The sequence below is a fragment of the Mustela erminea genome, chromosome 7 (genome assembly GCF_009829155.1).
Source record: "Mustela erminea isolate mMusErm1 chromosome 7, mMusErm1.Pri, whole genome shotgun sequence".
NCBI lineage: Eukaryota > Metazoa > Chordata > Mammalia > Carnivora > Mustelidae > Mustela > Mustela erminea.
This window is the reverse complement of record NC_045620.1, coordinates 25,167,855-25,191,500: the sequence shown is the minus strand read 5'-3', so window position 1 is coordinate 25,191,500 and position 23,646 is coordinate 25,167,855. Positions and strand designations below refer to the sequence as shown.

Genomic DNA, 23,646 nt, shown 5'->3' with positions numbered 1-23,646 from the left:
CCCCAGATCTTGTGTTGAGGATGGCCCCATCCACAGGGAGCCTGCAGAAGCTCTCCCATGTCAGCCTCTGCAACCCTCACAACACCCGACGGACACGAGAACTGTACCCATTTCACAGATGAGGAGAATGAGGCTCAGAGAAGTTGAACAACTGGCCCCAGGCACCTGACAAATCAGGAGACAGGGCTGGGATTGGAAATTGGGCTCTTGGGCCAGTCTCCCTGGATTCAGATCCTGGCTTTGTCTCCTTGCCATATGCCCTGGGCAAGTCATTTCACCTCTGTTTTCTCACCTATAAAATGCGAATGATGGCAGTACCAACTTCTGCAGTGTTTTCCTGAACTTTAAGTCAATCAAATGATGAAAAGTCCTTATGAGCACGGTGCCTGGAACACAGTAAGTGCTCAATAAGTGTCAGCCACAGATGAGTTTTTGAGGCTGGGAGAGATGTGAACAGGTTGGCGTTGGTGGGTGGGGGGGTGCTAAGTGTATAAGACCAAGGACCAGCTTGTGTGTTTGTGAGCACATGCCAGTCAATAAATAGCCTGTGAGTCAGGGCAGTCTGGGGCGTGTGTGCGGATGGGAGGGTCCACTGTAGCTGTTTGAATGGGGTAGGAGCTCTGGTGTCCATCCTTGTCTGGGCGTCCGTGTGTTCCCGTGTACAGAGTCTGTGTGGGGGCGTTTCTATGTCTCACAGACAACACTCACATGAGGATCGGCTCCCAGGATTTGCCGTATCTGCCCCGTCACCTCTTCCAAGACTGGCACGGCTACTGTTCTCTGCATGGTCTCCATTCACAAGTAAATGCTGTACACGTTCAATTTACACAAGGGTGTATGTCAAGAATATTTCAATTAAAAATAAATATAAAATAGAAAGTAAATGTATGTTTTTACATAACAAAGTGAACAACGCATTTTAAAAAAGTCTGCTCTATATGCACCTTAAAAATCAGTGTCATTTGCTAGAATGTAAAAAAAAAAAAAAAATCATGACTTTGGGGGAAAAAAAATGTACATCAGGGGTGATCAGTTGGTGCTCCAGCCCCGAAAATTCCTGGGTTGGTAGCCATGGAGCTGTGTGTCTGGGCCTCAGTGCGTGTGTCTGTTAGGCTTTCTTTGTCTCCCAAGGGGTGAGTCTTTGTACGTGGGGCTCTGGGTGGGTCTGTGAGGGTGGGGGGCTCCATGTCTGTGGGTGGCATGGTGTGGCCAGAGGTCTGGTCGGGAGGCCAGCACTCCCAGAGCCTATGGGGCCCTGGCAGGTTCGCCCTGGCCCAGCCTGGCCTGGACTGACGCCACAGAGGAGGGACAGCCCTCCCTTGCCACAGTCCGGATGCCAGGGCTGTCTCCTCATCTCCCGTCCCAGGCCTAATCCCATTACCCATCATTTCCCCAAAGCCGGGACAATGGCAGCATTGAGGGAGGTCTGGCAGATCCAGAGGCCTGGGTGACCCAGCGCTGGCTGATACCCTACCCTGGGCATGCTAGAGACGCCCCTCCACTCCCCCAGACCGCCCTTGGATGTTCTGACAGGCCCCCTGAAGCCTCGCCGTCACCTTCCCCAGGCCAGTGCTCTGATGGAGAAATCAAGGCACATATCTGTGAGAGTCAGGAGGTCTGGTCTCCCCCCATGGTATGACTGGGGGCATATTCTTTGGCCTTGGACAAGCCACAGCTCCTCTCTGGACTTCAGTCTTTCCATCTGGGAAATGAGAGAGAGGTCGGATGCTCTGACCTTAATCTGATTTCAACATTCTTTGAGTGGCCAGTTACCCCGGATTTCCCCCGGGCAGAAATGGGGTCTAAGCTGGCCAGGGGAGCCCTGTGATATAACCCCACCTCCTTGGAAGGTAACGCTGGAGGTTCTCAGCCCATGGGCCCTACTTACCTTCCACTCTCTCCCAGCCCTACATGAACAAGTGGAAGCTCAGAGGGGTGACGTGACAAGCCCAAGGGTACATGTGTGTGCAGCTGGGACGTGAACCCTGCCTGCCTGCGTCTAAACCTCTTCCTTTCCCTGTCACGCCACACTCAGCAGTGGGACCCATCATTCTCCTGTAAGGAAATCCAGAGAAGGTGTGTGACTGGCTCGAGGTCACAGAGCGAGAAAGATGCAAGTCTTTGACTCAGGGCCCACAGCTGACCCTGGGCCCACAGCTCTCAACTCAACTTGGCCTGCCAAGGAGCCCAGCCCTGGGAAAAGAAACACCACACAATGCTCCCCCAAATTTGCATCCACCCCAATCACCACCCATTCTGCCTTCTCCTGTCCCAGCCCACTTTCAACTCTGTGAAGACTCTGTGAAGACTTCCCAGGGATCTCGCCATCCCCGGGATTTCTCAGGCAGTCTGGGCACCCTTTCTTAATGCCCTAAAGTCCATTTCCAGGGTATTTGTCCTCACAGCCAGACCGCTTAGGGGAGGGTGGGCACCTAATTTGCAGACGGGGAACTCACAGCTCTGCAAGAGAAGTCACTGGACAGTCAGAGTCAGGTTTTGAATTCTGGCTTCAGAGTCTTCACTCTAGGAGCTAATGCCTGGGGGTAGTTGACCTCCTCAAGTCCACCCCCCCACTGCCACCTCCCTCCCCACTCTAATCCCTTCCTTGGCTCCCCATCACCCTCCCTGGTGCTCTCAACATGGCTACCCATCTTTTTGCCCTCAGAGGCTTGTTAGATCTGCCAGTTCCCAGGTCCCCCAGCCCTGCCCTGCTGGGTCATGGTGGCCAGGTAGGGCCTGGAGATATGTATTTTAATTCCCCCAAGGCAGACACAATCTCTGACTTGGCTTGGGGGCCTGAGGTAGCTTACAGGTGTCTGGGATGTGGATAGTGTTTGGAAGGAGTTAGGAGAAGACAAGGCAGGCCAGAAACTAGGTGGCCCTTTCCTGCCTTCCAAGGGACCAAGCTGGGCAGTAGTTGTAATGGTGAGCGTTAGTCCCCTCGCCTGGCTGGACTTGCGTTGCAGGGCCCCAGGGGATGTCTGGGGAAGTCCAGGCGCCTCTCACAGGAGAAGGGAGAAACAAACTGTGGTTTGTTCACAGAACAGAGTGGTAGAGAGCAAAGGGGAGCACATCACTGCGTCACACAACATGAATGAGTTTCAGAGACACGGAGCAGGAAACCGCGCCCACCCACAACTCCACGCAGGGACCCTCTAGAGCACATGGAGCTCATCCCTTCTGTTGGACGTCAGGACTGTGGTCGCCCTCAATAGGCAACGACTTGGAGGGGACACAAGGGGCTGCTGGAGTCCTCAGTCAGTAATTATGCATCGAGCTGTAACTTAGGATCTGGGCCCTTCTCTGTATGTGCTTTCTAGTTGAATAAAAAGTTAATTTTAGAAAAGTGGTGTGATTGTGTCACTGGGCTCAGCGTCTGAAGTCATCAGGATGAATACTGTAAGGAGGGGTTCTGAGGCTATGGGGTGGGTGCGGCAAACACCCTCCTCTCCATCTCCCCAGGTAGTGGTTCTAGGCCCTGGGCAGGAGACAGACCCACAAACACCCAGAAACAAGGAAACAGATCTACGTGTCGCAGACTCTGACAGAGGGAATCCCAGGCGGCTGTGGATCACAGCAGGTTTGGGGGTCAGGAAGGCTTCCTGGAGGAGGGGATGCCTGAGCCAGTACCTATAGAAGGATGACAAAACAATAGCCAAAGTCTCCTAAATCCATATAGTAACCTGTAGGCTCCCATCGCCTCCTTGGCCATCTGTTTCCCACTGCCCTGCCCTTGGCCTTATGGGCTCTTCCCCAGATATCCCCCCGGCCCACCCCCTCTCCTCCTGGAGGTCAAAGGGGCACACCTGCGCCAATCGGAGGCCTCCTCTGACTACCATATTGAAAGCTGCACCCATCCCTGCTTTATTCTTGTTATCAGCCTGTGCCTTTCTGGGTCATGGGTTTATCTGGTCCTTCCCCCAGAGCTACGCTGTCCAATAGGACAGGTGAGCGCTTGAAATGTGATGAGTCTAAATTTGGTGTGAGGTCAGTAGATTTTGCAGACATAATATGAGAAAAAGAGTATATGTCATCTCATTAATAATTGTGTATTAAATGTTGAATGACAATATTTTGGATATATTGGGTTAAATAAACTGTGCTGTTAAAATGAATTCACTTGTTTCTTTTGACCTTTATAAAAACGTGGTGACTAGAACACGTGTATTCGTGTTGTGGTTATAGCGGTCACCTCCTTTGGGGTTGGGGTTTGCTCCTTCCGCTCATTTCTGGATCCCTGGTGCCCAACAAACAGTAGGTACTCTGCAAATGCCTGCTGAAGGGGGTACGAATGAAGGAAGGGATGGATAGAAGGACGAATGGATGGATGGATGAATTTCTCTCCACCATCACCGGCACCAGCCTCAGGAAGGAGGAAAAGCTCCTGTTCTGGAGCCTGGGGACACTGGGGGTTGGGAGGTGGGGGTGGAGTTGGTGCCCATCCCCCAAGTTAGCGCAGAGTTCCTCTCTCCAGGCCCCACCGCTATTTCCAAGCCAGGCTTGGGGTCGGTGGGAGGCGGAATAGATTCTGTGCCATCCGGGTGGCCCTCGGGGAACCCTGGAGAGAGACTCCACAGGTGAATGCCCTGCCCTGCCCCCAGCTCTGGGAGGACCGGGCTGCTTCCAAAACCCCACACCTTCACTCCCGCCCCTGGGCACTAACCCCAGCCCCCACCCCCTCCCCCTTCTCTCTCCCCCCAGAAGGAAGGCTTAGCTCAGGCCCGCAGGAAAAACCGCAATTGCTTCTGACATAACCCATTGATGGATTTCTGGCGGCTGTGTCCCCTTTGTGTCCCCAGAGCTGTTGTGGGCATATAAGGGCTGCCCCCAGGCCCAAGAGGGTGGAGGAGCTGGCAAGAGGCTGGGAACCTCCACCCACCCCTCGTGGAGCTGCAGGTGTGGGTAAGGCAGCCTGTGGCAGCCCCAGCCTCATCCAAATCCCCAACCATTGACCCTGCGACCATCCTGCTGTCCCATCTGAATAACGGGCATGGAAAGAATTCACCCTAGGAGGGCACTGGGGTTACCTGGAGGGTGATGGGACAAAAATCCCATTTTACCGATGGGAAAACTGGGGCTCAGCAGGGGCAAAGACAGGGATGGGTGCGACAGAAGACAGAGGACCGAACCGCACTACAGACAGGGCTCGAGCAGGGGGGGCATTTTTCTTTAAGCCGTAGAAACCAGCTGGTTTCCCCTAGTGGGAATATTTCCTTCTGTACGGGACACTGAGGTTATAGGGAGCTGCTCTGGGACGATTCTTAGAGAAAGAAGATAGGCACTGCCAAGATTGATACCGGTGCTTACGGCATCCATTTGTACATTCGTGCAAGTAAGGGAAGGTGCCCTCCTGGGCAGACACACCCTGTGCCAGGGCAAATGGTAGGTTAGTAAGGCATGGCTGGGTTTCCCTCTGCTCTTGCCCCCTCAGCAAGTACCCAGCCAGCACACAATCATGCACAGAAGCCCTAGACACAGTCCCTGACCTCGTGGAGCTTACACAGATGGCAAACAAGGACACAAACACATAATGCATAGTGGCAAATTATGATAGCACCTTAAAATAAATATTTTGAGTGATGTCTAGTGACAAACAGACTTCTTTAGACAAAGGAAAGGAGGGAAGCCTTTCCAAGCTGGTCATATTTGTTCAGAACCTGAGACGAAGAGTCAGTCATGCAAAGAACCAGGGGAAGAGCCTTCCTAACAGCAGGAAGAGCATATGCAAAGGCCCTGAGGTGGAAAAGGGCTTGGCATGTTTAAGACCACGGAGGTTGAAGAGGCAGGCAGGGACCTAGTGGGTCATGGCAAGAAGCCTGGGCTCTATCTCAAAGGCAGTCAGAAGCAGGGTTTAAGCAGAGGTTACACAAGGGGTTAGATGGGTATGTAACTCTGTTCTCAATTGCTCCATAAAGATAAGTCTCATCCTATGAAACTAGTAAGTCAGCCATGCTCTCACCTTTTGTCTCATTCCTTTCAACATGGAAGGACAGAAAGTGGGGAGGAGAGAAATGGGACATGTTACGTAGCGTGTCCCCAGGCAGCCACACCTTCTGAAATGGCCTCATGAGCCAATGAGAAAGCAGGGCCAGGAAACGAAGCTCCTATCCTGCTGTCTTGGAAAGGAAGGCCCTTCTGTCACTCTCCCTCAGAGACCTGCAGGTCAACGTTCACCGGGGATTCAAAGGACTAAGACTTCTAAGTCAGGCACATTAGCCGCTACTCTCCTGGGAGTGAGGCTGGACGGAGCTGGGCCGGGTGGGCAGGGGGGCCCCCACGCTGGTGATGGGGCCCAGGGGCCAGGCAAAGACTTGGGCACAAGGGATGCCTCAGTTCCCGGTTCTGCCCCTGCTAGGTGTGCCATCCAAGATGTTGGGTATGTGGTCCTTGCTTCTCCTCTTGGGGCTGGCGACTCCATGCCAGGGGCTGCTAGAGAAGGTGGGCACGCTCGCTCGGATTGACAAGGATGAACTTGGCAAAGGTGAGCCTGAGGCGGATAGTGTGGACGTCGCACTGATATGCTAGGGTGGCTGCTTTAAGGAAGAGCAGCGACTCTCATCTACTCAGAAAGCTCGGGGACTAAAGGTTTGCTTGTGGGTTCCCGTGGGTGATCAGCTCACCTTCTCCTGAGAGGTGGGCTGGGTGAGGCGGTCTCCGGCCCTGTGGAGCTGCGTCTGCCTCAGGGATGGGGCCAGGTGGGCTGGGGGAGGTGACGAGGAGGGGGCTGGCTGGGCCAGCGTCTTTGCCCCATGTTTCCAGGATGGGGGAACTCAACTAGGCATGGGAGCTCCGTGGCCCAACGGCCCAGGGTCACAGTCTCAGCGGTAGTGTATGGCAGCAGTGAATAGGAAATGCTTCAGGGAATTGACCCGGTCTGCCCCAGCCTCCCCAAGGAGGTCCCTGTGCTGCCTTTCTTATAATCTACAGAGTCAGGCTAGGGGTACCCAGGAAGAGCAGAGGTCACCTCTTCCATCTTGGTCAAGCTCTGGTGGCTGTGGGCTTCCTCCTTTGCTCTCCCCTTTCTTTTGGTGCTACAGAGTGGCCCAGAGTCAAGGAGCCCTAGTCATACTTTTGGTCCCAAATCCGATTTGTGGTGCAACTTTGGGCAAGTCTCTGTCCTTCTCTGGGCCATACTTCCCCCTTCTGAAAAAGGAACTTCCTCCCTCAACCCTCCTTGCAGCCATCCAGAACTCGCTGGTTGGGGGGCCCATTCTGCAGAACGTCCTGGGGACGGTCACATCTGTGAACCAGGGCCTCCTGGGCTCTGGGGGACTGCTCGGAGGAGGCGGCCTGTTGAGCTATGGAGGGGTTTTTGGCGTTGTGGAAGAGATTTCTGGGTGAGTCCGTACCCTGTGGCATCGCAACTCTCCACCTACCATGAGCCCTATAGGAATCCTTTCTTTGCTTCAGGGAAAGAAAGGAGATGGTCTTCAGTTTGTTGACAGGCAGTGGGGGTAATGTGGGAAGCCCTGGATAGGGGAGTCCCAGGGCCTGAGTCAGGAAATAATGAGTTCACTGCCTATCAGGAAACATGGGAATAGTAATACATCCCTGTGGCTGAGGGCTCTAGTTTTGGGGCTGACTTCAGTTACTCACTGTGTGAGCTAAGGCAAGTTGCTCAGTCTCTCTGGACTAATCCAGGTATCTGCCTGGCTCCCTCCTTCACATCCTTTGGGTGTCTACTCCAAGAAGCCCTGCTCTGAAAAACCCATTTTTTCTCCCTTGCCTGCTTTCAAGTTCTCCAGAAGATGAATCCCTCCTCCACCCTATATATGCTTTACTGGTTTGTTTCTTGCCTCCCCTGCTAGGTTATAAACCTAAGGGTGGGTAGGGCTTCTGTTTGGCTGGTTTATTGTCATATCCCCAGTGTCATTAATAGTGCTTGATATATAATGGATGTTTGAAAAGTATTTTTGAATGAATGAATGAAATCACATAATGGCTAATATTTATAACTTAATTACCACCTAGCCAGGTTTTCTGTGTAACTAGCACTGTGTTGAATGTTGTAAATTAAGTATCCCATGGAATCTAGAGGTAAGACTGTTATCAATAGCATTTAACAGGTGAGATTGAGGCCCTCAGCAGCCAAGGTACCTGTTCAAGCTCATCCAGCCAGATTGGTGGTGGGGGGTGTGGGTATAAATCAAAGGCCTTACCTGCCTGCCCCAGGGGGGTGGTTAGTGGTGATCAGGGCAAGGTCAGCCTGGATAGCCAGGAGGAGTCAGCTGGCTGAAGGTGGATGCAGAATGGAAGGAAAGTCAATGGAAAAGTGTTCCAGACTGAGGGAACAGCCTGGGCAAAGGCCCAGAGGATAGAGAAAGCAATGAGCTGTGGGGAGCTGTGTTTGAGAACCCGGATGAGTTGCACATGCATGAGTCTGAGGGGTGCGAGTAGGGAGACAATGATCCAGGTCAGAGACTGAACCAGGACGGAGGCCATGGGGATGGGGTAAGAACACTTTAATTCACTGAGCCTCCAATGAGGGCGATATTACATTTACTGAACACACATGGTACCAGCTTGAGCACACACATTTATCTCACTTGCCTTTGCAACGTTTGAGACAGCTACTAGTATTGGCCCACTTTACAGCTGAAAAGACTGAGGCCCAGTGGACAAAGTAATTGGGCCCACAGTTGGCTTTATGGGTTACAGATAGGATGTGGGACATAGGCCAGAGAGGCTCTAGGCACCACTGGTCTGAGAAGATCAAAGCACTAAGGGACTGACACTAGGGGGTGCGGGCGTTTGGAGGTGAGTGGCCCTCCCCTTGACCCCCATCCCAGGCTGAAGATCGAGGAAATCACACTGCCCAAGGTGTCACTGAAGCTGCTGCCTGGTTTTGGGGTGCAGCTGAGCCTGCACACCAAGGTGGGCCTGCATGGCTCTGGGTGAGTGTGTCCCTCTACCCTCCTGCTCCCCACCCCAGCCCACTGCTCCACTGGGGACCCCTACTCTGCTGCCCCTCACCCCCAGCTCACTGACCACTGTACTTCCACCCTCTGTACTTCCTCTCCACACTGGTCCCTTCCTGGATCCCAACCCACTACCCTCCCCAGGGACCTCCATCCCACTGCCCCCCAGCGACTTCTCTCTCTCCCTCCCTCCCTCCCCCTGGAAAGCTCTTGGACGGGGTGGGAAGAGGATACAGGAACATGCAAAATGGGGCAGGGACGCAGTGGGTGACAGGAAGGCATGGCAGCTAGCCCACTCGCAGGACTACCCCCCCACAACTCAGGGCTCCCTCAGCCCCCGGGGGCGTGGCCGAGGCGGGCCCTGTTGGGTGGGGCCTGGAAGCCTGGCCACGCCCCCAGCATTCGGTCTCGCAGCCCCCTGGGGGGCCTCCTGCAGCTGGAGGCAGAGGTGAACGTGTCGTCGAAGGTGGCGCTGGGCGTGAGCTCACGGGGCACGCCCATCCTCGTCCTCAAGCGCTGCAGCACGCTCCTGGGCCACATCAGCCTGCTCTCCGGGTGAGTCCGCCCCCTCCGGCCAGCGCCCTAACCCGAGGGTGGGCTTCCTGGGAGCCGCCGGGTGGGCGGGGCCTGACGTCACCCAGCTTCCGGTCGGTCCTGCCTGTTCAACTTGCTGCGTAGACTCGAGACCCGGGACCCGCAGACTGAGACCCATCACGGACTGGGACTTCGGCCCAGCCCCCAGCTACCTCACCCACTCCTGGGCGCTCCCCTTCTCCGCCCCGGCCACCCCCCGACCTGAGATCCTGCAGTCTCCTCTCCCAGAGGGGCAGACCCTGGCCATCTCAGTTCCCCATCTCAGCACGTCAGAGACCCAGCTCTGCCCCTGACTCTCTGTGCGACCCCAGAGGAACCTCCTCCTCTGCCTGGGCTCCAGTGTCCCCAGCTGTATAATGGGGACCTAAATTTGATGACCCAGAAGGCTCTTGGCACCTTTACATCCGTGTTTTTGCTGAACTGCTCAGGACACAGTGACCTTCCCTACACTTGTGTTGAACCATCACTTCTGTGGGACAACTGCGGTCTAAAGGGGCAAGAAACTTGCCGAAGGTCACACACAGATTGTGGCAAGGATGAAGATGGGCCGGTCTCTGGACTCAGACCCCGGCCTTTTCCCCAGGGCTGGGCACCTGCCGCTCCTCTGTCTCTTTGCGGCTCCACATTGGTTTCTACATTTCAGGCCAAACCCCATGCCCCCAGCCCATCTTTGCTGGGTGGCTCTGAGCAGGGAGGGATAATCAGACAGCTCTGTGGTCACTCCCAGGAATAGGGTGAACGAAGGTTCTCTCCTCTAGTTCTATCCACGTCGAGCAACATTTTTTTTTAAGATTTTATTTATTTATTTGATAGAGAGAGATCACAAGTAGGCATAGAGGCAGGCAGAGAGAGAGAGGAGGAAGCGGGCTCCCTGCTGAGTGGAGAGCCTGATTCGGGGCCTGATCCCAGGACCCCGGGATCATGACCCCAGCCGAAGGCAGAGGCTTTAACCCACTGAGCCACTCAGGTGCCCCAAGCAACATTTCTTTTAAGGTGGGCCTTTTACAGATAGGGAAATGGAAGTCATCCCCTGGTTTCCACGGCAAGGTGGAGTCAAGCTTGAAACCCAGGTTTTCAGAGCCTGAGTCATTCCCACCCCTTCCGCCAGAGAGAAGACAGAGATAGCCAGAGCCCCCAGTGCCCACTCCTCCCTGTCACCCCAGTTGGAGCTGTCCCTGTATGGTGGCCCCACCCTCACCCTTCTCTCCTGGCACAGGCTGCTGCCCGCACCTCTCTTCGGGGTCGTGGAACAGATACTCTTCAAGGTGCTGCCGGGACTGGTGAGTGTGTGGGCCCCGGGCCAGACATGTCCCTTCCCTTGACTGCGCCTCTCCCTCCCCAACTTTGAGTAAATCTGGGCGCCAGGCAGGATTAGGCTGTCCTTCCCTTGCACGCCCACTGAGTAATCCCATCCTGGCCTGCCCCTGAGCCTCCCAGGTGCCGCCAGCCAGTCTCTCGGGGGCCTGACACCATCCATCCCAAGACTTCCGGATCCCGAGTTGACAGCTCCAGATGACCTTAACCCCCATTCCCAAATCCAAGCCCCTTTCTTGCCCCCTGCTCTGTCTTTGCCTCCTATATAATTATTGATTTTATACTTTTCTTTAAGACTAGCTTTGAATTGAAATTGAGTCACTCAGTTTCAAAACTGAGTTAAAACTGAGCCCTGGAAAAAAACAAAAAACAAAAAACAAAACACAAAACTGAGCCCTGGGCTTGGCAGACATGTCCTGAAAAGCACACATATATCAATTAATACAACCTAAGTCAAACACGTCGTGATTAAGCTGCTCCAGAATGCCCAGGCATGGCCTGCCCCAGCTGACCCGGTGTCCTCCAGGGGACGTGATGCACCCCTGAGAACAGCTGGTCTGCCCAAAGCAGCCTTTCACTGGGACCAGTGAGGGGACAGTCTTTGCTGGGGTCACAGAGCCAAGGGCAGCCAGGTCTCCTGCCCCCCAGTCCTGGTAGAACCTCTCTTGTGAGTCCTTGCGAAGAATACCTGTGGGAGCCCATGGTTAGCAAAACTGCCCCGGGCTTGAAGAAGCCAATTGGAAATGAAGCTCAGGGGAGAAGGGAAGGTCCCAGCAGCAACAACCCCAGCCCAGGCCCATCTCAGGCGGATTTCAGCACTGTGGAGTGGGTGCATTTTTTTTTTTTAAGATTTTATGCATTTATTTGACAGACAGAGATTACAAGTAGGTAGAGAGGCAGGCAGAGAAAGAGGAGGAAGCAGGCTCCCCATTAAGCAGAGAGCTGATGTGGGGCTTGATCCCAGGACCCTGGGATCATGGCCTGAGCTGAAAGCAGAGGCTTTAACGAGTGAGTGCATTTTAATCTCAGCCCCTAGCTGGGGTCCCTAGGACAACTGGGTGCAAGGCAGGATTTGTGTAACTCAAAGAAGTTTTAAAAGTGAGGGTTGGTTACTAGCATTTTGAGATTGGAGGTTTCTCCTAACAGGCTCTGGTGCAGTCAGCCAGCCCAGCTGCCGTCCCTCCTTCCTGCAGGTTATATACGCTGGGGCCAAGGAGGGGTTCCTTCTGCCCAGCAGAGCCCCTCTGGTCTCCTCTCATTTCTGTGACATGCCTGACCCCAGAAGTCCTGGAGTTAGGGCTCCCTGAGTGTCAAAGAAAAGGCAGCCCTCTCTTGTCTGAGAACAGCTGTGACCTTGGGCAGTTTGCCTTTCTTCCACTCCAGCGGTGGCGTGAAGGGACTGGACTGGGTCACCTCTGGGCTTCCTGCTTTGGGGGACTCAGACTCTATGACTCCCAGACCCAGGGTTCTGAGAGCCAAATGACCTGCTGTCTGTCTTCCTCTCCCAGGCGCTATCAGCACACACACGGTGGTGTAGCATGCACATTAGATGGGCCCAGGCCTGACTCTCTGGGTGGGGGAGAGGGGTTCCCCTCTTTGGTGTCTGAATTTTAGGTTGTCCAGAGCCCACCTGGAGAGCAGGAGGAGCCTGAGACCTTGGACGGGGCAGCTACCTTTGTCTCCTCAGAGGAGGGCACACCCCAGCTGGCCTCTGAAACGTGCTTCCCCTGTTCCTCCAGCATCCTTCGAGGTTTTGGGAGGGGGCCCCTGTAACTGGCCCTTTAGGCCATCTGCTCTGCCCTCTAAAACCAAGGTCCAGCCCCTTCCCTGCCTCTCTCCTGTGTGTCCGCCAGTCCGTCTGCACATTCTGACTTGCCTTGGAACCCAGAACCACAGAGCAAATGATTTAGAGAAAAGGCAGCTGTCCCCTATGCTGGGCTGGGGCCATTATCTTCCTGTAACACCAGTTTCCTCTGGACACAGCTGTGCCCCATGGTGGACAGTGTGCTGGGCGTGGTGAATGAGCTCCTGGGGACTGCGCTGAGTAAGCTGGGGCCCATCCCACCTCTCCCTGCCCCTTCTCCCTCCCCCACCCCATTAGCCCAAGGAGGGGCGGGTACCAAGGACAGAGGAAGGGGCAGAATTCTGGGGCTTTCACTTCCTCCTCAGACTTGATGAGGCCGGCACACGGAGGAGGTGTAATGGTGGGGTTCTGGGTTGAGGCCGGTTCTGCGGGGCCTGGAGGCAGGTCTCCCCCTGCCAGGGGCTGAGGGCCACTTGTCCAGCACTGGCCACGTGTCTGGCGCTATCAAAAGCACGAGGCAGATATTATTATTACCTGGACAGACTAGACGACTGAGGCCCGGAGCTTAAGTCAGGAACCCAAAGCCCGACAGCCATGGTGGCCTCCAGTCTCTTTGAGCCTTGTGGAGACACAGGTGCCTTTGAAAAATATAAAAAGACATACCCAGGATAAGGATAGAGAACTTAGAGGCACACCTGTCTCTCTATGTGGTGTTATGGAGAGAGGCAAGACATGGCTGGCCAATTAGCTCTGGAAAACCGAAATCCTGGCTTTGCTATTCTGTGGCTTGTGTGATTTGGGGCTGGTGACTTCCTCTGTGTGAGCCTCAGTTCCCTTATCTATAAAATGTGGATGACTGTAGTGCCCAGTTGAGCACTTAGTGGAATGCTAGGCACTCAATATGTAGAAGGTGGGCTTGTTATTATTGGGGGCTGGGCTCATGGGGTCTTTTTCCCTCCCCCTGCAGGCCTGGTGCCCCTTGGGGCTCTTGGATCCGTGGAATTTACTCTGGCCACGCTGCCTCTTATCTCTAACCAGTACATAGAGTTGGACATTAACGTGAGTGCCTACCCAGGCCCTGCCCACAGCTGGGGGTGGGGTGGGGTATGGGCTGCTGGCAGAGGCTGGGTAGGGGATGCTGGGTCCAAGAGAGGTGGACAAGCCATGGTGTCTCCTTCCCTACAGCCTATTGTGAAAAGCGTAGCTGGTGACGTCATTGACTTCCCCAAGCCCCCCAAACCCATTAAGGTGCCCCCCAAGGAGGACCACACATCCCAGGTGGTTGTGCCTCTGTACCTCTTCAGCACCGTATTTGGGCTCCTGCAGACCAATGGTGCCCTTGACATAGACATCACCCCGGAACTGGTAAGTGCGGCACCCTGCCCCACCATGGCTAGACAGTGCTAGTCCTATCACCACCAGCCAGCCTTGACTAGCCCTCTTCTCTATAACTAGAGAAGGTTGGACAAGTTTACAGCAAAGAGAGGCCTACTCTTGTTGCTAGTCAATAAAGGCCCTCTACTTGGCTAAGTCTGAATGGGACCTCTGAATCCTTCTCTACATGGCCCTCCAGGAAGTTACTTTCAACTGGTCAAAACTGGCAGATGAAATGTAGCTAGTTTTTGACCCCATTCCATGTGAGACCTTCTGGAGTCAAAGCCCAATTTTATACTAAAGTGTGAATGGTTGACATTTCCATTGCTTTCTCAAGGGCAGATTTGCATTGGAGAGAAGAAAACTAGGGTTGGACATCTGTTCTAAAGCTTCTCAGACTTCTCTGCTTCCATTCTGGCCCTTCTCCTACCCTCACAGATGTCTGGGAGCCCCCCAGGAACTTCATCCAGAGACATTTTTCTTAGTTTCACCCTTTCCAAAGGCAGTGAGTCTGAGCCATCTGAGGCCTCTACCTGCAGTTCAGGCCCAAGGCGGCAAGGGTTGATCATTCACTTCCTGATGGTGGGGTCCAGAGAGTACATGAAGGCCTATGGGAGGTGGGAATAGGGCCCTGAGCTGGGAGGCATGTATCTTCTAGCTGGAGGGAAGAGACTGGGAAGGCTAGGCAGAGACTATGAGCGTGAGAATGTGTGTGTCTGAGCAGCTTTGTGTGTGTGTGCACGCGTGTGTGTGTGGGCAGGAGGAAGGGACCTCAGTGGCCATGCATGATAGCTGTGTGTTGAGTGAGTGTCTGGGAATCCTCTGACCAGGAGAGAATGTGTTTGTATGTTTATCCTGTGTGAACAGTTATGTTCTGAAAAGTAGACATGTAGTTCAAAGACCTCAGATGTCAGGGCTGTGTGGCTGGGCCATTATCGGTGAAAACAGGTCTGATAGGGCTGTAGTGAGCTAGGGACCTTGTGCCGCATGTCTCTGGCAGCTGCCACTCAGTTTCCACAAGGGGATGGGGTGCAGGCCCAGTGTGATCAGGCTTTCCAAATTCTTAGCCAGAGCCTGGCAAATTGACATGAAATTTCTTGATTTGTAAATGCTAGAAAGAAATTCTCAGTTTTTGAAAATACCATTTGGATAAAGGGCAGAAATGTCTGGGTTCAGATCCCTGGGCCTTCAGATCATAAGCTCTGGCAGAGTAGTGTAAGAGCTCTGGAGTCAGCTTCCCCGGTCAGATCCCACAGCACAACTTACCAGGGGTGACCTTGGGCAAGAGCATCAGGTTTCCTGCCCGCAGTGTAATGTAACGCTGACAGGAGCAAAGGCACACAAAGCCCTTAGCGTGTGCCTGGCAAGTGATAAACACTCATCACTGGCCAAGAGAAAAAACCCAAGTGTGTGTAGGGATGTGTGTTTGTATAATGGGCAGGGGTGGGTGGGCTGTGGGCAGAACCCTTCATGTATGCTGAAGAACTCCTGTCCTGTCTGTTCACCCCACACCCCATTTGGGCTTGGGTCCAGGTCCCCAGCAATGTGCCACTGACAACTACAGACCTGGCGGCTTTGGTCCCTGAGGTGAGTGACCCTCTCATGGGCTTTGATCCTTGTCACTCTTTCCCGATAAGCCTGAGTGAACTCCTGAATCTTTCTCAACACAGCTCTCATTGAGTCCAAATTCACACTAAAATTTCAATGACTGCCGCTTAAACTTTCCTGACAGCAGACTTTGCTCAGGGAGGAAAAGATCTGTTTAACTGCCCAAAAGTCAACCGCGCATTTGTCCTGTCGCTCCGTCAGGCAGAGGACAGGAGAGTCTTCCTCTCCTTCTGCCAGCCCAACTTCATCTTGGTCTCGGTCTTCTCCACTCACAGGGAGAAGATTCCTGGTGCTGGCCCTGAGGAGGGAAGGGGAAGTAGGATTCAGGGAGAGTTGACTAGTGGGCATCCCTCTGTGCGTGACTGCAGGGCCTGGGCCCAGCTTTCCTGACTGTTCAGCTGGGGCTGGACCAGCTACTTTCCAGCTGTGGGAATCTGAATTCATACTAAAGTTGAAATGACTACTACAAGGTCCTTACATAATAGCAGATTCTGATAGAGGTTGGAATGAGGTCCAGAAGGTCTGGGTTTCTACTGGGGAAGATGGAGGGGGCAGCTGAGTTTAGGGGTGTAGAGAACAAACTGAGTCCTTGAAAGGTGGTGATTTATATCCACCTTAGTGGGCATGGTTGGGGCCGCTGCTTCTTGGAGTCCTTGGCCAAAGCGCATACAGGTCTTAGGCAAAGGAGGGGATGGGGCTAGATAAGCAGAGGAACCTCCCAAGAGCAGGAGTCGGAAGATGGAGAGGGACCTGGGGGAGCCAGGGGTGGCATGGGGTGGGGGGAACCTGTGCCTGCAGCAAGCTGGGCCTTGTCCCTCCAGTGTGGGGAGGCTGGGCCTGTTTGGAGGCAGAAGCATTTGTAATTGTGGGATCAGAGCCCTGTGGCCCCAGCTCTGAGGCTGGTTCTGTGGCTTCAGAATCTGAACACATAAGAATGGAATCTGGCGATTCTGTCTTTATGACCCTGTGACTCTGGCAGTCGGGGCTGGATGGGTTACCAGGCTCCAGCATTCAGGTGGTCTTAAGCCTTGGTGACTCCCTGGCTTCCAGCATTTCCATGATGTTGTGATTGGGAAGCTTGGAATTTCCTGACTGTGAGATTCAGTCAGTCAGTCAGCAGCACTCACCGAGCACCTGCTGTGTCCCAGGCCCTGTGCTAGGCACTGGGCGTGCAGAAGGAGCCAAAGGGGAAAAGCAGACCAACGTCTGTCTGCTTCAGGAGCGGCCATCCTGGTAGGGGTGACAGACACTGGACACATGAATAAGGAGACTATTTGCAGCATCAGAAGGCAGAAGAGGACGGGGCGGTGAAGGTCGAGGAAGAGGTGGGAGTAGTGATTTTAAGGAGGTGCTTTGCGAAGGCCTAAACTAAGGAGGTGACGTTTGAACAGTAGGCCGAAGGAGCAGAGGGAGGGCAGCACGCGAGTATCTGGAGGAGGGAACAGCAAGGGCCAAGGCCCTGAGGTAGGAGTGTGCTGGCAGGCAGGAGGGACAGCAGAGGGGCCAGTGAGGCTGGACAGAATGAGGGGCCAGTGGTTGGAGGGGAGATGGAGAGGGGGGCCGAAGACGGGTCGCGCAGGGCCTGTGGGTCTGGCGGGGGATTTTGACTTCGAGACGGAAGGCTGATTCAGTTCCATGGGTTGATGTCTCCCCACTTGAATGTCGGGCTCGGGAGGGGGGGGGTTGGGGTGGGGCATGGGCAGGTCCATCTGGGTCAGGCTGTTACCTTAGACCCCAACATGGTGCCCAGTGCCCATCGGGTGCTCAGGGAGTGTTTGCTGACTGACTGGTTGCATTATTGGGGCACTGAAGCTGCCCTCATGCCCCCTGCCCTGCCCCTGCCTCTCCCCAGGCCCTGGGAAAGTTGCCCCCGGACCAGCAGCTCCTGCTGTCCATGCGGGTGAAGGAAGCGCCCTCGGTCACGCTCCAGAAGGGCAAGGCCATCATCTCTATCCCAGCTAACATCCATGTGCTCTCCTACCACCCGAAAGGGACCCCTGAAGCCCTCTTCGAGCTGAATGCGGTGAGTGGCCCAGGGATAGGAGCCTGGCACTGGGGTTCTACACCGTCCAGGACCCTGATTTCGGGGAGGAGGGCCAGCATGACGCAGCCCAGGAAGTCCCCGTCTCCATGGCCGTCATCTGAGCCAAGGCCTGGGTACCCGCTCCATCATGCATCTGTCTGGTCCTGTGTGCTCTGTCTTCCCCAGATCCCAGGAATGACTCCCCAACTCCTCAGACTTTCTGTGCTCAGATAGCTCTCGGGGGACCCTCTCACTTCCTCCTGGCCCTCCACCTCTGCTGGTTTCCCCAAATGCACAGCTGGGAGAGGCAGGGCCTTCCCTGCTCACCCTCCATCCTGGGCCCCCAGGACCAAGCAGCTTTGCCCAGCATTCAGTGCCCTCCCGCCATCCTCTGCCTCAGTGACTCAGGGCTCGCGGGTCCCACCTCCCCGCCTTTGTTGGGCAGGGCCCACCACCTGCAGTGCCCTCTCCCCCTGCCCTTGGCTAACTCTTCCTCTTTCAAGATTCAGCTCTGGTGTCACCTCAACAGGGGGTGCCTTTCCTTGCCCCCCTGTAGGCTGGAGTCTGGGTCTCTCCAAGCTCCTGGAGCCTCAGAGCTTACTCTTGTGTAACACCAGGTACCCTCAGTGCTCTGCGTCCTGGACACCAGAACCTTCAAGTCACTTCCTCATAGCCCAACAGGGACGCTAGCACACAGTAGGGCCACAGTAGGGATTCATGGAGGGAACGGATGTTGGAAATTCACCTGTTGGCCAAAGCGGACCTGTCCTCAAGCTCCTCCTGCCACATTCATGGTTGAACTCCGCTTGCTTTTTCCATGCAGGTTTTGACTTTAAATGCCCAGCTGGCTCCCTCGGCTACCAAGCTGCACCTTTCACTGTCCCTGGAACGGTAACATGGGGTCCTGGGCCTTGTCTTTAGGAACAAGAATTAGGGGCCAACTAGAACCACCATCCATTCGTGGAGCATCAGTTAAGCCGCCGGTGTTCTACCAGTGTTCTTAACCTGCAGGACCTGCCAGGGAGGGGTCGGTATTAGCCCATTTTACAGATGGGACAACCGGGGCTCAGGGAAGCAGGATCCATAGCAGTCCTCTTCCTTCACATCTGCTCCAAACCTGGCCTGGGAGATAAACTGGCCTCCAGGTCATGGAGCCCCAGTATCTGAGTTACCAACCCCAGAGACTAGTCACAGAGATAACTGCAAAATGCTTTGTTTTTCCCGTGAACTAGTTACTTCTCTAATCTCTCCACTGCCCATGGTAACTAGGCCCCAAGATAAAAACCGAGATGGTGATGTTGGTGACAGTCCTTCCTGACACATGCATGGCACTTTACAGCCAGCAAAGCCCGGGCTCACACAGCAGTCTTTCTCCAGAAGCCAGGCTGCGGTCTGGGCCTCCACTGTCCAGGCCCAGTGCTGTTACCATGGCCTGAGGCCTGGGGACCTGCCTGTCCCTCCCCTAGATGTGGGGAGCTTTCCTAGGGGTCTCTGGGATCTGCCTGTCCTGAACTGTAGGCACCCAGAGCTCACCTGACCCCACCACATTTGTGTTCTCTGCAGGCCCCCCTGCAAGGTTCCATTATCACCCTAACTCTAACCTTGTCTCCCTGCCTGGGTTTGCTTCTCCTCCCTGGGGGTAGTTCATAACATCAGCCCTTCAGGAAATAGAGGTGTGTTTCCAGGCTCTGGCGCTGCACCTGTATTTGGACCAACTGGGATCTGTCAGTGCGTTGCTTAGTGTGCACCTGCTGGATGCAGGGAACCCTGTGTCTAGTGCTTAGTCTGTGGGAGGGCCACTCCTTTGGGAGGTTCAGCCACTTGCTCAGGGTCGAACAGCTGGGAGGGAGATCAAGACAACAGGACCACAGAGTTAGAGGTGGCGGTCATGATCCCTCAGAAGGTTAGATATGTTCAGGTCCATTTTACAGGTGGGAAAACTGAGTCCCTGAGTCAAGGCTGAACAGAGGCAGAACTGGGGCTGTAACCCTGTCTCCTGATGCTGGAGAGCTAGGGGTGGGGCAGGCTGGGAGTGGGGTGGGCAGAGTGGGGCAGTGGGTGCTGTGGCCCCTCAGTGGCTCTCTTCTTTCCACCAGGCTCAGTGCCAAGCTGGCCTCCTCCTTCTCCCACGCCTTTGATGTAAGTTCCTGGGAGGGGGAGCAGCTTCCCAATGGTGAGGGTCTTCAAGTGGGGGGTGGAGAGGGGCAGGATGAGTCATGGCTCATATGCCTGAGCTGACTCCAGTCTGGGCTCTGCCCCGGCAAGCCAAAGTGGACAAACATCAGACCAAGTATGCATGTGTGTGTCATCGTCTTAGGAAAGGGAATCTTGTGATCTTCAAAAGTCTTGGAACCTCACAAAGTTGTAAAAATCCAGAATCTCACAAGGGCTCAAAATTCTGGAATTTCACACAAGTAATTATGTTCCTGAACTTGGAAAGTTCTAACATTTCAGAGGCCCACAGATCCCTGGTGTCTCAGAGTTCTAAAGTTCTGGAGTCCCACAACTGTCTTAGGTTCTAGAACATTCTAAGGGTCCCTAAATGGATAGGAATCTAAGAGCAGACCACTCAAAGTTCTATTGGAGCTGGGCATGTTTTCTGCACTTTCTCAGGCATTCCCCCTCCCAGCCCCACAGACCCTTCCTCTAGGTAGACAGCTCTTCAAACTCATGGGGCCTGCATAAAACTGTTCTAAATCAGAGTCCCATTTGGGGTTGTTGATGGACAGCCACCCCAGTGGGCCCTGTGCCCACCAGGAATGTGTCCTCAGGCTTGGAGAAGGCTCAGCATCTGAACTTCTGGATTCCCTGCCCAGGAACGGAGGTGCTGCTCCTGGCGAAGCCACACCTCCCAGGCTTCCCTGTTCTCTGTTGCAGGCTACCCGATTAGAAGAATGGCTCAGTGATGTGGTCCGGGTGGCCTATGTGCCGAAGCTCAACGGTATGGGTGGGCTTTGCTCTCTTCTTGGAAACATGGAATGCCTAAAATCAGATTGCTCATTGTTCTGATAGAGACACTGAGGCTGGAGGGGTTGATCCCTTTTTCTAAGGTGTAGAAACTGAGGCACTGATGTTTCCATTCAAACTGCATTGATGAGCACCTCCGTCACGCCAGACCCTGGGCCCTGAAATCTGTCTGACCAATGTTGACTTAAGCTCGCAGTCCAGAGGGAAATAGTCATATAAACAAATGATTAAAATACAGATGACTCAGAGTGTGCAAGGGACTGATAGAACCTGAAGGCAGCCACTGATGACAATTCAGAATAGGAGCATTTTTGTTTGGGTTTAGTAGGATGAGTAGGAGTCTGCCCATCAGGACAACTAAGTCCCCAAGAACAGAAATGGCTGGCTCAAGGAAACTGGTCCCAGTCCCCCACATATTTTTGTTTTCAACCATTTCCTCCTCACAGTGGACCTGGGTGTTGGAATTCCCCTGCCCAAGGTTCTCAATGTCAATTTTGCCAATGCAGCCTTGGAGATCATCGAGGTAAGCTTCTCACGCAGGTATGGCTTTGAGCTGAGGGGAATGCCCTGCCTCACCGTCTGGTCTGTCCCTGCACCGTTCTCTAAGTTGCTCAGGGCATTACAAGTTACTTCGCCTGGGAATGTCAAACATAGGATGGGTGCTACAACTCCTTCCTCACTTGCCCACGGCAGGCATTGTCAGTCAATCACAGAGTCCTCTTCTGTTGAATGCAGACACGCCTCTGCCCTATAGAATGGGATCTCAGACTCACTCGCAGAGTCCCAGCTCCCCTGGCCCAGGGGGAACAAATCTATGTCCCGTCTCTCCTTTATCCTCTGCCTGTGGTGGGCATTGACAGGCATGGCTAATAGATCATGACACTTTTTCTTGCCGAATATCAACATGGCCTCACTATCCTTTTCAATCCAGCACCACTCTGAGTCTTGGAGCTCTGGGAGGTGAACAGAGCAGGGAATTGTGGATCCATTTCTCAGATGAGGATCGGGAATGAAGGAGGTCAAATTTCTGGCCCAAGGCCACTCAGTAAATTAGCAGGAGAAATGGCACTTGAACTTGTGTCTCTTGACTTAAGTCCCGAAGTCAGTGACCTCTCCCACACTAGATGTCATTCATTCACCATCCACTCACTTGCTTGTTCATTTAGTTAATGAGTGCTTGCTGGGTTCCAGGTTCAGTGCTAACCCCAGGGCAGGACTTGGGGCTGGTGTGTGGGGGAGGAGGAGGGTCAACATGGAGACCCCGGGGGCAGAGGGCATGGCAGATGGGCTAACTGAAAACCTTGCTCCTTGCAGAATGCCGTTGTGCTGACTGTGGCCTCCTGAAGCTGAGAATGGCCACCTGCCCTCCCCGTTGACTTCCAGAGTCCATGTACCTGCCCACTTGGCCTCAGTTTCCCTCCTGGTCTCTAGCCTGTGTCGGTGACAGGGTTAGTGTCCCTTATCCACCCAGGACCACCCAGGTGCTCTGGCCCCACTGCTCTGCCCCCAGTCTGGGGTGGGGACTGCAGGGCTGGCCACAGGACACTGCTTTGAAGAGCACTCTGGCCTCAGTGGAGAGCTTTGAGCTTTCAATAAACCGTTTCTCTTTCTCTTGGCACCTCCTGGCTCGTTATTCCTTGGCATGGAGAGGGGCTGCCTCGGCCTCTTTGTGGAACCCTCCTTGCCAGCTCCAGGCCGGGGCCCCTGGAGGGTGAGGGACTTGGGGCCTAGCCCTTGTAGCTTTGCCTCCCAAATTTACCTCGTTGGCCTGGGAAGCCTCTGTGTCTTGTCCTGCCTTCCTTCACCTCTGCCTCGGGCTCTTCATGCGCCCCTTGCCTGACCCCTGCTCCCCTTCCATCTCTAGTTTTCTAAGTACCTGGATCTTCCACTCTGAGTCTCTGATTCTGTATCTGTCTGTCTGTCTCTGCCTCTCTGACTTGGGGACCCTTCTCAGAAGCGATCTGTGAGCAGAAGGGTGAATAGGAGTTTTTCAGGGAGAAAAGGAGCCAATATTCTTGGAAGGAAGGAAGACCTGGTTCTGCCCTGGAGGGATCCCTATGGGCTGCACATCAGTGGTGGACTTGCCGCAGGACAGGCCTCAGAACAAACTACACCAAATGCTCATAGAGAGGATGGGGAGGCGCAGAGAAGGTCCTGGCTGGCCCAAGACCGCACCACAGTAGAGCTGCATTGGGAAACTGGGGGTCCTGCCTCAGTGCTGGGCTCCTCTCCACTGTTCAGGATTGGCCCCCCGGGTTCTGGGGAATGGCCCCAAGTTGGTACTTACATGTGGGCTTGAGGGAAGACGTGCCAATGAAGTCTTGGTGGGGGGTGGCTCAGGATTTGGGAAGACAGCATTTGTGCATTAATAGGTTGAAGGGTTTTGCATTAACAGGAATGACCCTGTGACCACCCACCCGTCCAGCTAATCTCCCTGCCTCCTTCCTTCCCTTCCCCCTCCTGCCTCATCCCATCCACTCACCCCACAGTCACCGGCCCCCATTGGCATGTATGCCAAGCCTGGGGCTAACTGACATGTTGGGGTTTATCTTTGCCTCTTTTCTTACTTCCTTTGTCTCTTGACTCCCACCCAGAACAGGGCATTGATTCAGTGAGTGGCCCAGGTTAGCTGTCTGTGTTCAAACCCCATCCCAAGTGCCCACGAGCCACGTGGCTTTGGGCAAGTCATTCAATCCCTCTGACTCTCGATCTCTTCCTTGGTAACTTGCGGATGATAGTAGTGAGGTTTTGCGGGTACCCAGCGCTCCGAACGGTGAGCTCCTGTTACTGCTACGTGGCTCTGCCTTCCCAGCGCGCTTCGTCCGCTCCCTCCCGCCGCCCATCCTCCTCCAGCCCTTCCTTGACCACTTCTGACCATCTCACCACCGTGGGCAGCACTCCATTGTCGGGATTCTCATGGCCAGCAGGAAATCATCCAAAATCCCAGCTCGGCGGTCAAGGCTGCCCATGACGTGGCCTCCGCCAATTCCTCTGAGAGCATGAAGAAGGAGCAGAGTGGTCCCTGGGCCTCGAGCTCCTCATCT

General features: G+C 54.4%; 1 protein-coding gene across 1 annotated transcript; it reads left to right on the top strand.

Annotated features, from left to right (window-relative positions):
* The first annotated feature begins 6,363 nt into the window (after positions 1 to 6,363).
* BPIFB3 (BPI fold containing family B member 3) lies at positions 6,364 to 22,213 on the top strand. Its single transcript, XM_032350961.1, has 15 exons — positions 6,364 to 6,481; positions 7,181 to 7,337; positions 8,790 to 8,894; positions 9,333 to 9,473; positions 10,729 to 10,792; positions 12,810 to 12,870; positions 13,598 to 13,689; positions 13,816 to 13,995; positions 15,538 to 15,591; positions 17,465 to 17,635; positions 18,459 to 18,526; positions 19,732 to 19,774; positions 20,513 to 20,576; positions 21,049 to 21,125; positions 21,917 to 22,213. The coding sequence occupies exons 1-15, from the start codon at positions 6,370 to 6,372 to the stop codon at positions 21,944 to 21,946; spliced, it is 1,419 nt and encodes a 472-aa protein (XP_032206852.1). The 5' UTR covers positions 6,364 to 6,369; the 3' UTR covers positions 21,947 to 22,213.
* Positions 22,214 to 23,646: the final 1,433 nt, after the last annotated feature.